The 14,743-nt window shown below is 38.7% G+C and overlaps 1 protein-coding gene across 1 annotated transcript in view; it reads left to right on the forward strand.

Annotated features, from left to right (window-relative positions):
- The window catches only part of MKX (mohawk homeobox), a 65,268-nt gene extending 51,782 nt beyond the window's left edge, over nucleotides 1–13,486 (forward strand). Inside the window, exons 5-6 of the mRNA XM_090268052.1 lie at nucleotides 12,625–12,658; nucleotides 12,763–13,486. Coding sequence (XP_090124178.1) covers nucleotides 12,625–12,658; nucleotides 12,763–12,949 — 221 coding nt within the window. The 3' untranslated portion in view covers nucleotides 12,950–13,486. The remainder of the gene's footprint in view (nucleotides 1–12,624; nucleotides 12,659–12,762) is intronic.
- Nucleotides 13,487–14,743: the final 1,257 nt, after the last annotated feature.

Raw genomic sequence — 14,743 nt, forward strand, 5'->3', positions numbered from 1 at the left:
TCAGAGATAGAGAAGTTCTCCTGTGGACCTTATTCTCTTTCCTACAGTATCCTAAGAAGATGGGTTAGAGACTAAGGTGTGCTAGCCTCTACCCACCTGTGGAGGGCGTAGCACCTCCATGGGACTTGGAGTGGCCTCCTGACTAACGAAAAATGATTGAATGTCCCTCCTTCACTTCAGGAATTGTAGGACCATAGCCCTTACTTATGTGCCAGGCACAGTTCTAAAAACTTCACACTTAGTACAGCCACTCCTCCAATGTTGTTTTCTTACACAGTTGATGACAAAAAAAAAAAAAAAAAAAATTGATTCCGACCGGGCCCACTGTCCATGTGGAGTTCGTGTATTCTCCCCAGTTCGTGTATTCTCTCCACAAACCCTGTCTGTGTGGGTTTTCTCCAGTGCTCCAGTTTCCTCTCGGTCTCAAAGATGTGCACGTGAGGTCAGTGAGCATGTTGTCCCCTTTGTCTCAGTCTGAGTGGATGTGGATGTGGGTATGTGTGAGTGGACCCTTCAATAGAAAGGTGTCTTACCCCAGGGTGAGTCCCACCCTGCATCCTAAGCTGCCAGGACAGGCTCCAGACACCCAAGATACTGAACCAGAATAAGAAGGTTGGAGCAGAATTCTCTTACTTGTTTCTATTCATCTTTCTTAAACATATGTGTAGCTCACATTGAATTCAATGTTTAATTTTAGAAGTGCTTTGAGTCTTTACTTAGAAGTTTGGTGATATTTTTATTTCCAGAACATACCATAGAAACTTAACTCTTGTCTCTATCTATAAGCCTATGGTAAACTGGTTTCCTCACATATTTCACTTAAAGTTACAGTTTCCAAGAACTTATCCAGGACGTTAAGTGAGAACTTCCTGTACATCATTTAATCCTCACAACAACTGGGGGAAGTAGGTGTAACTATTACCCATTTTATAGGGGAAGACACTTAGATACAGTGTGCATAGATAGCTTGCCTGAGGTCACAGACCTAGCGAGTCAGCTAAAATTGTCCTGTGCTCCTAAGACGAATCCTGTGTCTTAGACAAATTATTGTACAAAAAGGTGGTTATGAGCTATAAAATATTTTTGATTTCTGTACAAATATATCAACTTCTTATCCCCTACTTTTTTTCTAGATCACTTATATTCTAAATTTAGGTGATGATAATGGAATACGATCTGTGTGTCATTGGGATTTAATAAATGATTTGGGATGTGGATCCCTCTGGCAAGACTTAAAGAAGAGAGGGGTTATTTTGTATTCTCTTGGTCATAAGAGGTCATCAGAAATCTCTTGACTAGGAGTCCTCTTGGACCTCCACCCACAGCCAAGACATGGCGAGGCATTGACTTCATCTTTATGCCTAGTTCCTTTTTAACTTCTCCTGCCCATCAGTGCCATTAATGAAAATCTTCCCAATTTTCACTTAAAAGTCCCTCCCCTCCCCAGTTTAGACTTTAAATAACTGTTTCTGAAATTAAAAGAAGAAAAATCACAGAACCTTTAAATGTAGAAATGTGTGAACATAGAACACTGACATGCCGAGTACAGTTTTAACATTTTAAGTGTATTAAGAAGATTGAAATGTGTTTAAAATGGAGAAGGAACATTGGTAGTATCATTCTTCTTACGTCTAAAAAAATCTGGTTTTTCTTTTCTATTAATAAATATAGTGGATGAACTGTGAGTAGGGAAACTGCCATTTGCCACTCTTTGGAAAGATCATCATCTCTCTTACTGTGTCATTCTGGTGTTAATGCAGTCAGACAGGTTTAACACTAAGATCCCCTAGTCTGAAGTGTCATTTCTAGAGATGGTAATTTGAGGAATTTGAAAAGTGTGGCAACCATGTGAGCCGATTCAAAGATACACAGCTGTTCACTCATCAAAGGATGGTTTTTCAGAGACACTGAAGACCTTGTTAAATACATAGATGGAGCCAGACTTTCCAGACAATTTCTAGATTGTTATGAATACATATTTTTTTATTTAAAGGTCTTTTTGCTAAATAGAGTCACATTAGTATTTTGTAACTTAAAACTATTCAGCTATATGTTGATTACATAAGTCAACCTTCTAGAACTGCAGTGTGGCAGCTACAAAGTTGATCTCTGGAGAAATAGCCCTCATTAAGCTTTAGCTAAGAATCAGAGTAAGTCCATCCAGTTTTCAGAACTAGTAGCCCAACTTGCCTGTAAAGGGAGTGCTTTTATAAACAATTAATGCTCCTTGCAACACACAGGCACACAGAAGTTATTCATGCATAGCTAAGAAGTCATTTTCTGAGACTGACTGAAAACTGAGCTTTCATGGATGAAACATTCTGGGGAACATCTCCAATAGTCCCCTTGAGAAAATGAAGTAACAAAATCCATTAGACACTTAAAGTTAGTAGATATTCTTTAATGTGGCTCCAGTGCTCTTTGCCTTGGCATGTTGTAGTACTTTGGCACAAAATAGTGTCAGAAAGTCATTTTCTCTTTGAAGATGATAAATTCTGAGTACTTAATCCATTAATCTGAGCTGATGGGCTTTGCCCAGGGTTGATGTATTTCATCTTTACATAATGGTTTTCATATTAAACCTCTGAACAATACAAATTTTTCTAGTGACTGCATTCAACCCTATATTCTAAGTGTAAAAAAATAAAAGTAAGAGAGAAAGTTACCTTTTTAAAAATTTTTATAGAACTTATATAGTACTAGATATGGGTGCTCAAACTCTTCTAAATCTTTTATAAAATATTAAATCATGTGTCCTCATAACAAGGCGATGTGTCTAGTACTATTATCCCCGTTTTATAGGTGAGAAATTTGAAGCACAGAAAAGTCAAGCAGCTGGTCAGCTGTTACAGGAACAGTATGTGGTGAAAGAAGAGTTCAACTCCTGCTGCCTGGTTCCAGGGCCTGGGCTCCAACCGCTGCAAATGCGGCCTTGTGCCTCACACCAGACCACACTCATAGTTCATAATGATGGAAATGAGGATATTTAACATTTCCAGATCTTCTTCTGGTCACCCACCAACAATTTCCTCCCATAGACTTCACTCGAGTCTTCAAAGTGAAATTTCAGACTATAAGTCTTAGACTTTGGGAAGGTGCAGCCCCTGGAATCACAGAGGAGCAATCGTGGTAGATGGGACTAGGGAGAGTAGCTTAGCATCAAGAATATTTACTATATTTAGAGAAAAAGATTGAAAGTGAAGTTGAGAAATTATAATTGGGTGGTACTCTGCTTATTTGAAAAGTTTCTTTCAAGTTATAAATTCCACTTCCTACTCCTTTAGTCCTCTAGCCTAGACCGATGAGGTCAGAGTAGCTGTGTATTTTACCAGAACAAAGGTACCACTGGGATTTAATTTGAAGCCACCAGCTTCAAACTTTTACACTCTGCCTAACAAGAAAAGTCATCAAAGCCATAGCTCTCGACCCGATAAGGAACCTAGCAGCACTCTCACAGGTTTGCCCACAGCCATGGGTACGCTGGAACAATAAAGATGCTCTGCTGGTGGTGGTGTTAATGGAAATATACCTATTCTGAAAGCTTTGAGATGTCAATTTACCCCCATTCTGACCAGGAAACTCCTCTCTATCAGTCCAAAAGAGAAGGGTGTGGTTTCTAATTTTTATTTTCTGGCAGGAGATAGAAGGGATGGTGCATTGACAGGAAGGCAGCTAAAGGTGGGGATCCTGTAGATCCAGGACATCTGGGCATCATTAGCCATGGAGAGGACAGCCCAAATGAGAGGCAGTAGGAAGGAAAAGAATCTTTGGCCAGAAGGTGGGAGTCATGGCTGGAGGAAACACTGGCTTAATTTTTGGAAAAGATTGTTCTTCAAACTCTGAAATGATCTTGGAAGCCACTCATTCTTTAAGGTTCAGGATAAATCATTTAGCTAGTACATTACAAAAGGAAAGAAAAATACTAGATCCATCCATGAAGATGAGGTGGACTTTACTGTATAATTCTCACTGTTCAGAAAGCTTGCAAAGTGCCCCCATGTCAAGGCTCACAGAACTCAAGCTCCAAACCTCTTCTGAGAGCAGTAATCTTGATAGTCACCAGGCTTAGCTGCAGTCTCTTCCTGTCACGTGAGGTTTTAAAGCAGAGCGTTTTTTGTTTTTTGTTTTTTGTGTTTTTTTTTGTCAGTGAAACTGGAAGAAGTAGTTATCAACAGGTAAGAAGTGTTACAGGTTATTGCGTGTTTTCTTTCCCCTTCCTTTTGGGAAAAAATCACTTAGAATGATCTATCTTTACTCATTAAAAAGCACTAACTACCCTAAGGAGAGGATAACCACAAAAATTCACTCTAAAAGCGTTGCACAACAGCTGTCTAGAAATTATTTAGCAGTAATATATTGCTAAAAAAAGTGATTTACAGATAACAAATCTATTAAAATGTCACTAACTAAAGTGTGAAAAAAGAGCTCAAGAGAGCTTATTTAGATCCCCTATTCTGTGATTTGGAGATATATATATTCATATTACAGATTAAATTATAAGGAGAAAAGAAACAAATCTTTTTGTATCTCTAGGGTCTAAAATCCTAGCAAAAAGAACAGAAAAGGTGTTTAGTAGATTTTTAATAGATTATCATTACACAGACTTTCTATGTAAACAATGCATTTGGCCTTGTCAGGATCCTTGAAAGTGGCTTTAGCAACTGAGATCACTTGGACAACAGAATGCAGCAGCGAAAATCATGACCTTCAGAGTCCAATGACCGGGAGCTGAATCTCACAGCCCCTATTGCCTGCAACTGAGTCCTTTGCGACTAAAGTGCAGTGTCATCTGTAAATAAGGGGCATTGTGCTCTCTCACAGGGTTATTGTAAGCACTTAACCAGAGATAACATTTATAGAATGCCTGGCATAACAATAAGCATTCAATCAATGTTAGTAATTGTTGTTTTAAAGGTAATCCCTTCTTGTAACATTGGGGTCTCTCAGTATTCACGTTTACATTAGATGAAGCGAGATTTCGAATTCTTCCAAGCTATTTCTATTTCACAGGCAAAAACCACTGCCACAGCAGAGAAGGCCAAATGGTAGATTATTACCTTATTTATTAACAAAGGGGAAGGCTAAAGTAGACATTCAGTGAAAAAAGCAAGTTATAAAACATATACAGAATGACCCCATTTTAAAAAATGTATATAAACTTGCTTGGAAGGCCATATATCTAAATATTAATATCACTTATCCCCAAGTCCTTTATTTTTTTTTTTTAAGTATATTTTATTGATTATATTGTTACAATAGTTCCAATTTTTTTTTTTCCCCTTTGCTCCCCTCCGCCCAGCAACCCCCTTCCCCAACAATCCCCTCTCCAAGTCCATGCCCATGGGTCGTACATACAAGCTCTCCCGCCTCACCCTTTCATATATTCTTCTTCTTCTTTTTTAAAATTAATTAATTAATTAGTTAAATATTTTAACAATAAAAAATAACAATTCCTCCCTCTCAGACTTAAGACCCTTTACAATCTTATAAAGGACAATGGATGAAGGTCTCGAGCTCCTCTAGCTGCTTCAAGCTGGACATGGTCGTCGTCCTACCTACCCGTGGGTCAAGAAATCCCTAATAAGAGTGGGGATGTGGAGGGGAGGGTGGCCTTCCCACAGGGGGAAGGATCGTGCAGACTCCAGGTTGGTTGGCTGTCTCTGGACAACGGCATGCTTGGTTTGACAGGCTGGCATCCTTGTTGTATTCTGGGGGCAACAGGGTTAAAGGACATCATTTAATCCGTAACCACTAGATGACAAAAGACAGGTATTAATTTTTCAATGTCCCACATTAGGGAAAAGAAGGGCTTCTTTGGAGGAAGGTGTGCCAGGTACATCTCACCTGTCCAAAACCCTTTTGCCCATTATACTTATTTTGGACTGAGGGAAATATTTTAGGTTTCCCCCATCTCAGGCCTCTGGGCTTTTTCTGTCCAAGCCATTAGGATAGAAAAGAGAAACCAGTTTTAAAGTGAAGCCCACAGACCACCCCGTTCTTCACCAACCCAGCCACTTAGTTCAGCCAAACCATTGAGTCTCAGGAGGCAGCAATGCAGACAGGATTAAGTGAGGCCTATGCATACAGATAATCACTCAGGTAATGAGATTGTAGGCTTATGCCCTTTGAAAACAGAAAACACATGTTAATTTATGTAACATAACCCACATACAAGTCTCTAAATCTGTAGGACTGTCTTATCGGAAGGAAAATCCTTGTCCTTCTAATATTCACTGAACTTGCATTTCTATTCTTTATATTTTTATTCCCCCCCCACTAAAAAATTTTCTGTTTGTTTGTTTTTCCACTACAGTTGTCTCACTTTTTTTCCCCCTCTTGCTTCCCTGCACCCTGTCCCCCCCCACAGTCAGTCCCCACCCAGTTGTCCATGTCCATGGGTCATTCATACATGTTCTTTGACTAGACCCTTCCCCTTCTTACCCCTTCTCTCCCTCCCATCTCCCCCTTTGTTACTGTTAGTTTATTCCTTGTTTACATACCTCTGGTTCAATTTTGCTCATTTGTTTGTGTTGTTCATTAGTTTCCTGTAACAGGTGACAGCATAAGGTAATTTTCTTTTGTTGCCTGGCTTATTTCGCTAAGCATAATTCTCTCTAGTTCCAATCATGTTGTTGCAAATGGTAGAAGTTCCTTCTTTCTTTCAGTACTTATTCATTGTCATTTTCCCCCTTTGTACTCGTGTTCCTCTCTGTCTCTCTGTTTCTTCATCTTCTTAAAGCAGACCCTTTAGCATCTCTTGCAATGCTGGTTTGGTGGAGATGTATTCTTTTAACCTTCTTTTGTCTTGGAAACTCCTTATTTCACCTTCCATTTTGAATGAAAGCCTTGCTGGGTAGAGTATTCTTGGTTGTAGGCCTTTGTTTTTCATTGCTTGGAATATTTTTTGCCATTCCCTTCTGGCTTGTAGTGTTTCTGCTGAGAAATCTGATGATAGCCTTATTGGAGCTCCCTTGTATGTTATTAGTTGTTTCTCTCTTGCTGCTTTTAGGATTCTCTCTTTGTCTTTGAATGTTGCCATTTTAATTATGATGTGTCTTGAAGTGGGCCTGTTGGGGTTCATCTTCATTGGGACCCTCTGTGCTTCCTGGACTTGCGTGACTCTTTCTCTCGTCATGTTAGGAAAGTTTTCTGTCATTAGTTTTTCAAAGAGGTTTTCTATCCCTTGCTCTTCTTCTTCTCCTTCTGGAATTCCTATGATACGGATATTATTACGTTTCATGTTGTCCTGCAGCTGTCTTAGAACCTCTTCAGTCTTGTTCAGTCTTTTTTCATTTTGTTGCATTGTCTGGGAGTTTTTGTGTAGGTTGTCCTCCAGCTCGCTGATCTGATCTTCTGCTTCCTCTAGCCTGCTTTTAATTCCTTCTACTGTGTTCTTCAATTCAGAGATCGTATTTTTCATTTCCTCCTGGCTCTTATTGATAGCTTCTATGTCCTTTTTCATGCTCACGTAATTTTCTGTGAGTTCCTTGTAGTTTTTCTGGAGTTCTTTGAAGTTTCCGCTGAGCTCATTCAGCTTCTCCATAATCCATGTTTTGAATTCCATATCTGATAGTTCGCTCCCCTCTATTTCATTTAGCACTCTTTCTGGGGATTCTACCTTTCCTTTTGATGGGAGGTTGTTTCTCTGTCTCCCCATTTTTTTGACTCCTATTGTTTGTTGGTGCTTCTTGGAATGATCTCCCCAAGTCCTTTATTTTTTCTTTTACACTTTTCCCCAGATTTCTGCAGTGAACCTGTATCTTATTAGAGAAGAGCAATATGTACTATATTTAAAAGGAATGGAACATAGAGTCACAATAGATCCAATCTGTGGGTGTGTGCGAGCCCAGGCTGGATCTACTGTGTGGCAGTGGAGAGAGAAACCATGGTGATGGAAGCAGGGAGCCTAGAGATCGCTTAGTCCATTGGTGTGAGGTCCTACAAATTTGGAGCAATCGGTCTTTCAGAATCTTCAGTGAGGTTTTATATCTGCTCTATTCACCACAGTCTTGTTCCAAGTATGTAATTATTCCAGAAACTGATCTGTTGTTTTGGGAGCTCTTGGGACTTCTAAGATCAGAAACACACTAAAACCCTGGCTGTCCACACCTGCTGTCACCAGTCATGGCCCTAAACTGACCCACGGGTGAGGAAACACAGTTGTCAAGCATCTGGAGCTCTGACTCTCTCTAATTTTACTTAGGGAAGCATATTATATGACTTTCAGATTACTTAATTTAAAAATACTCATATTCTTAATCATACTTAATTTTATTTCTATTTTAGAGGTATGAGTAATACTCTGAAACATTCCTAATTTTAGGGCTTATTGATTAAATTTGAAAAAAATCTCAGAGCAAAACATTTGGCCATATTTTTGTCTCTTTTTATGACTACCGCCTATTTCAGGAATATACATCAGAATTAGTGTGTTTCTAAATTGGCATTTATCAAACTTAAATGGATACCTTGCCCACAGAGCTTTGTGCTTACCCATCTTGAGTTGCAGCAGACCTGAATTTTCTGTATAATTATTTCTCTACTTAACTTTATAAGAAAACACATTTCCAAACTGAGGATAGCCCCACTTTAAGTTTCAACATGCTTTGGGTTTTACAGCGTTCAAGATTTTCCTAACTACACACCTCTTTTTTTCTTCCCTTTTCTTTTTTGGTCTTAAAACACGCATTTTTGGCTGGTTTAATACGTTGTTACTGCCAACCAGTTGCTTTTATGGTAATTGACAGCGTAGCTGATTTTTGGAACCTTAGAATCTAAAAAAGCATTTTAGCTCAGACTTTGGAGAGGCTGAGCCAAGCTACTTGCAGAGTGAGAGCTACAGCTGAGCCGAATGTAGGGGGCAGTCAGGCCGAAGGCTGTGCATGCTAATTAACAGCAGCGAAACGTCTGCTGTAGCTCAAACTTAAGGTTTCCCTCTTTTCAGCAGCATTCAGAATCCTTCCTCCTCCTGTCAGGTCGAGCTACTGGGTGCCACTTGTGGAGACAAGGCGGTGAGACCACCTGTCTGCAGTGGGCAGAAGCACATGAGCCCCTGAGCACTGGTGATGGGCCCACACCCACCACGACTTAAGTACTGACCATAGACTGAAAAGGCACAAATATTTGAACCTATTTGAACTGGATAGGAGCCCTCAAGTTTAAACTCCAAAGGAAGAGAGCATCAGAAAAAGTCATTATATTTAATACAATTATTTAATGTGATTAGTACATTGTAAATTTTCTGAGTCACCCCACCCCCATGAAGTCAGTTCTCTAAAATACCCGGGCATCCCCCCAGATTTTATCTCAGCATAACAAATAGAAAAACCTTTCCCCAAATTCCCACATCTTTATAGTTTTTTGCTTATCTACAAAAGCACAAATGTTTCTGAGTAAAAGGGCCTCTGTTCACTATCTTCCTTTTGCTAGTTCTGGAAACTGGAAGCACTGCACTACAGGATGTGGCTCTTAGATGCATAATATTCTAGAGGCAATGGGCAGCCCCCCAATAACAGCAGCAGGAAAGCATGCCCTTCTAACCCCAAGTTAGATTTTGAACCAGACGACTGTGGACACAGAGACCCCCAAAAGCTGTAGGAGTCAGCTTGCTCTTACTCGTTGGTTTGAAATCATTGACATGGAGCTTTGTTACACACTGTTTTAGCATTGACTGTTGATAGAGAATCAAAATATTTCTTCTCTCCATGACTTTTTAGGAAGACTTTTCTTCTGTTGCTGAGAAAGGGACCTGATTCCATACCTAATGACACTGCATGTGCCCGTCCACCTTAGAAATGAAATAAAGGATTCAGTCTTTTGAATATTGCTGAGTACATTGTTGAAATTTGTGAAACTAATCAGGAATACCCAAGTGGGGATTGGAGTCTGTGTTTTTGTACTTCAAAGGTATTTTCATAGGCACCAAACTGTAAAACACATATACCCGAAGAGTAAGTAGAATTTTGTAATCTCACAGGAGGCTGTAGTAAACTTGTTTCTCTGTGGCACAAGTTCAAGGAAGCCACCACAGGGACAACAGTCAGTTTGTTCAGGGGACTGCTGTACCTACGAGTTCACTCTTCATCTCAAGTAGAAGCTCTCTGTGGACCTTAATGGTGAATTACACGTCCTCCTTCCACAAGCAGGCTGCAGTCATTTCTGGCATTTCTGGGCTCTGTAATCCATTACATATTTGATAGCCACAGGCTTCTTTCGTGTAGTCTGTGCCATAATCACTCTCAGGTTGACCATTCAGGTAGGGAGTCTGATTCTGGTCCCTCGTGTATGTGAGACTGCTTGGTCTGTGAGCCAAAGCATCAGTTACATGGTCTTTTCTAAATTATGTTTTGTTATTTCCCTAATGTTATTTAAGCTTCATGGAACTTACTCTTCTTTTGCCAAGTCTTTCCATTGAATAAATATCTCCATAACCTATTGCTTCACTCTGGCAACAGAACTGTTGCAATTTGTGGGCAAAATTGAGCAAAGGCCTAACTTTTTTTTTTCCTTTGTAAAATGTCCAATATTCTGGCTTTCCTCCTCCTAAACAAAGGCCTTGAGTTGTTCTGAGTTCTGGTAGCACCTTGTCTCTGTCACTATTGAGTGAAGATTTACAGATAACAGCACTAAATCAATGATTTAACGAACATAACGCAGACATGCTGTCCACACACAGAGGCATTAATGCTAGATAAGTTAAGACACAAAGTTCTTAGAACAGTGACTGGCACATAGGAAGTGATCTGTGAACTAGAATTATCAGAGTTCTGTGAATTAAAACTTGCCAATCTTTTCCTCCATTTACATGAGTAGTTTTGCAGTTCCAAAATTATCAAAAGCAGCATAGCTAACCAACCATCCAGACAGAAGATCTAGAGCCTGACCGTCTGATGGCCCACTGATCCAATTATTTCCCACAAACAATTCATAAGGTGAAAGGAGACCAAAGGAACTAACACTACTTACTCCATTTTGGGTCAGACAGGCATTATCTAATTTATTCTTCCTAACAGCCTTATCGTTGGTTTACTAAATGTGTTTTGTTTGCTTTTTTGTTTGTTTCTTTAAGCTCCCCGGGTGCCTGGGTAAAAGATTGTACAAAGAGCTCACAGTGATCCATTATGGTCTCCCCCCTACAACATAAGGCCTGACTTAGGATATTTATAGGCTTTCCTGATTCTTTAACCTCGTAGAGGGCATCAAAGTGTAGCTGCCTTATCTACAAGGCTACTTAATTGTATTCTCTTGACCACATCTTTCCTGAGAATTTTGCACTGGTTGGTTATGATCATGTTGATATTTTTCTTCTGATTCTGTGACTGTCTTAGAGCCCAGAACTAGAAATTATGCCACATGGCATTAACCAGCCTTAAGCATTATAGAGAACAAAAATTGTTTTCAGAATATTGGGTTGTGGGTGGTAAAAGAAAGGGAAGGGACTGAGAGCAGGAAGAGACAGCTTTCCAAAAGCCATAGGACTAAAAGAGGGCCTTGAGCAAACATTGCATTGTTCACGTTCCTGTGTGCAGCACAGCGCCTCATTCTGTAGCTATTCGGTAATGTGGTTGTTGAGGATGATGGTGGTGACTTAACCACTATTTAGTTTTGCAGTCTCATAAGCTGATGGGGAGTCCCAAGCCCACTCTTTGTCCCCATTTCCCTGCATACTGGTAGCCTCTCTTTCCCTCTATCTGTCCACATTTGTGTTCCAAATCTGTTTGTCCAGAGGAGCTATCCAGAGAGACTGAATTAAGATTAAGAACCTGTTTTTTCTCCCTTTATATCGATGTGGTACTGGTCAACATTAGTGTTCTGAGTGACAGAGCAGCAGGAAAAGAAGTTCTTTTGGAACTTGAAGACTGGTGCCTGCTTATTTTAATGTGCCAGGGACTCTTGTTTTGTTGTCAGCATTGGCTCTATTACTCATTTGCTACCCAGACAGAGGAAACTAGTTGCCAGTTCTTTTTCAGAGTGGAGGTTTGATTCCCATGAAATCATAGAATATTGAGCCACGGGCACCCTGAAGATCTTCTAGGGACATCCTCATTATATAGTTGAGGAAACTGCACCCTTGATGTGGCTGGGCACCATATTCTGGCCAGAGGTACACAGCAAATTGGTGGTGTTGTGAAACCAGAACCAGAACCAGGCTGTCTTATTTGCCCCCTTGGGAAAAGTCCCCATTTCTCAGAATAAACTAACCTCAGATTTTTTATATCTATAAAATATTTTTTATTCTTTATTACTTATCATCATCATATGCCTGCTTCTTTGTAAAGAGATTTTTTTTACATGTTAACTTAAATACTTTATCTTTGTGTAAAAACTAATTTTCTGATGAATTTTTCTTAAAGTTTTTCTTATTGATAGATTTTATTTTTAGAGAGAAAGAGAGAGAGAAACATCATTTTGGTGTTCCACTTATTTATGCATTCATTGATTGATTCTTGTGCGTGCCTTGACCAGGGATCTAACCCACAACCTTGGCATATCTGGAGGATGCTGTAACCAACTGAACTATCTGGTCAGGGCCTGATGAACTTTTATTCCTGGTAATTTATGATGAAACTCCTGAGATTAAAAAGAAATTTTAAAAAGTAATTGAATTTCCGCTTTTCTTTACAGACACTCTGGAAAATGGATCGAATAAGGGGGACAGGTGAGCAATAGGTTTTTATTGATCATTTGTGCTTTTCAGTGATGCCACTTTCTATGTACACGCAGTGAGTTTGATTATTTTCTTTCTGTTTTGCTTAAATTCAGTGCAGCTAAAAGAAAGGGAGCGAACAAGGACGACACATACTGGAAGGAGATCAATGCGGCCATGGCCTTGACAAATCTCGCACAAGGAAAAGACAAACTGCAGGGAACCACCAGCTGCATCATCCAGAAATCGTCACATATAGCAGAAGTAAAGACAGTCAAAGTGCCACTGGTTCAGCAGTTTTAATAGTTTGTCGCTTTTCAGATCAATGGCTGTCCTTCACATCAGTGTTTTTTCATAAATCCTCATCTTAAGAGCTGAAGCAGGAGTGAAAGTGACTCCCTTTCAAACCTCTTTTTATTTCTAAATATCCTGAATATACCATTTAGTTGCTTCTATAAAAGACATATAAATTATAAAAAAACTCATTTTAATCAAAAATATTAACTTATTTTATGTTACTCAACCTATGCATACAACGTCTGCATTGCCTTCACAGTAAGTGCCTTGCTTCCTGAAAATAAGCTACAACGTGGGCACAGCAGAGCAGCTAGGCCTCAAAATGACAACGCCGTAATGCTTGCTAGTCTGTGTCACTGCAGATGGACCTGACCAGTCCAGGACTGAAACCATAATTGCCAAAAGCCCTTGAAATATATTCAATAAGTCATGTGTTAAAACTTGGAAATCTATTCATCCCAAATGAAATGTTCCTTTAAGAAAAACTTCTGCCGTATTTAAAATTGTTCAGTGTTCTTTACAGAGTGGCAGTGAGACTTTTATGCATGTCTTGCCTGCATATCTGATACATTACAAACTTCCAAAATGAAAAGTGCAGTGATCACATAATGTGTACATTTAAGAAGAATCGCAATGACTACGTTGTGATCAGATAAACTTTTTCCAAGCACTGCTGGAAAGTACAATGCCCTTTAGAATCAATTTGGATTTTCTTTTTCTCAAGTTTTGCTGAAGTTTTTACAAGTTTATTATACAGATAACAGAAAATTTTACTTTAAGTTTAGTTCTAAAACGCAAACTTGTTTACATTAAAGTTCAGTTATTTTTGTGATGGATACTGTTTTTCATAAGGAATGGCTAGAAACCTTTTATTTAGTTCATTTCAAATTACAGTTGCCAATGGGCAATTTATTTTGCAATGAGAACAAGATAATGAAAGAAATGCATCTCTGTGACTATACATATATACACATAAAATTGATTTTAAAATTTAAAACATATGGACAACAAAGCATTGAACAGCCTCTGAGTTTTGCCAAGTAGGATATTAAAGTAAAAATTAAGTGAAATTGTGCATTAAAACAAAGATCATTTTCTTTCTAAATTAAGCTATCATTGAGTGAGAATAATCAATATCAAGAGAGAAGACTATCTTTGTCAGTCAAATATTCTAATCAGATTGGGGAGACTTGAAACTTGATTAAACAGTGGAGACATCAAATATAACAGCATATATGTGCTACAGGGAAATAAGAAGGATTTGACTCTTTTATAGGGGATGGTTTTTTGCGTACGTAATGTATTTTGTAATTTTTTAAAAACTGGAAAGCATTTTGTGAGTGTGAATGAGAGCCAGTAATGCAGCCGTGTGGTCACTTTTTTTTTTTTCCCCCAAAATGCTTTTAAAACCAAAGGCTGCTCTAGTTGTTATGTGGACAATATCGATCTTGACATAAATTGTAGGACACTTTTTCACGTAACACAGCATTTGGGAATTGGGTTTACTTAGTGTAATTAAGATAATTTGATATAAAAATATTTTGTGTATATATATTTTTACTTTGTTTTCTAAATTGCTGTTTGCAGTAACAGTAAGTGCAAAGCAAGCTTTGTAAGTTATGACTGTATGATCAGATGAAGTATGTGATCTTTTAGTTTACATCCTTAAGTAGTTACAGATCCATGATAAAAACTTTTTAATCTCTGTAAAACAATTTTGCCAAAATGAAATCATATCAATGAAAACTAAAGACAAGTACTTCACTCTTTTTCATACTATTATAAGTTATTCTGATATTA

This window comes from Furipterus horrens, unplaced genomic scaffold (assembly GCF_987537825.1).
Source record: "Furipterus horrens unplaced genomic scaffold, mFurHor1.1.pri manual_scaffold_2, whole genome shotgun sequence".
Classification (NCBI taxonomy): domain Eukaryota; kingdom Metazoa; phylum Chordata; class Mammalia; order Chiroptera; family Furipteridae; genus Furipterus; species Furipterus horrens.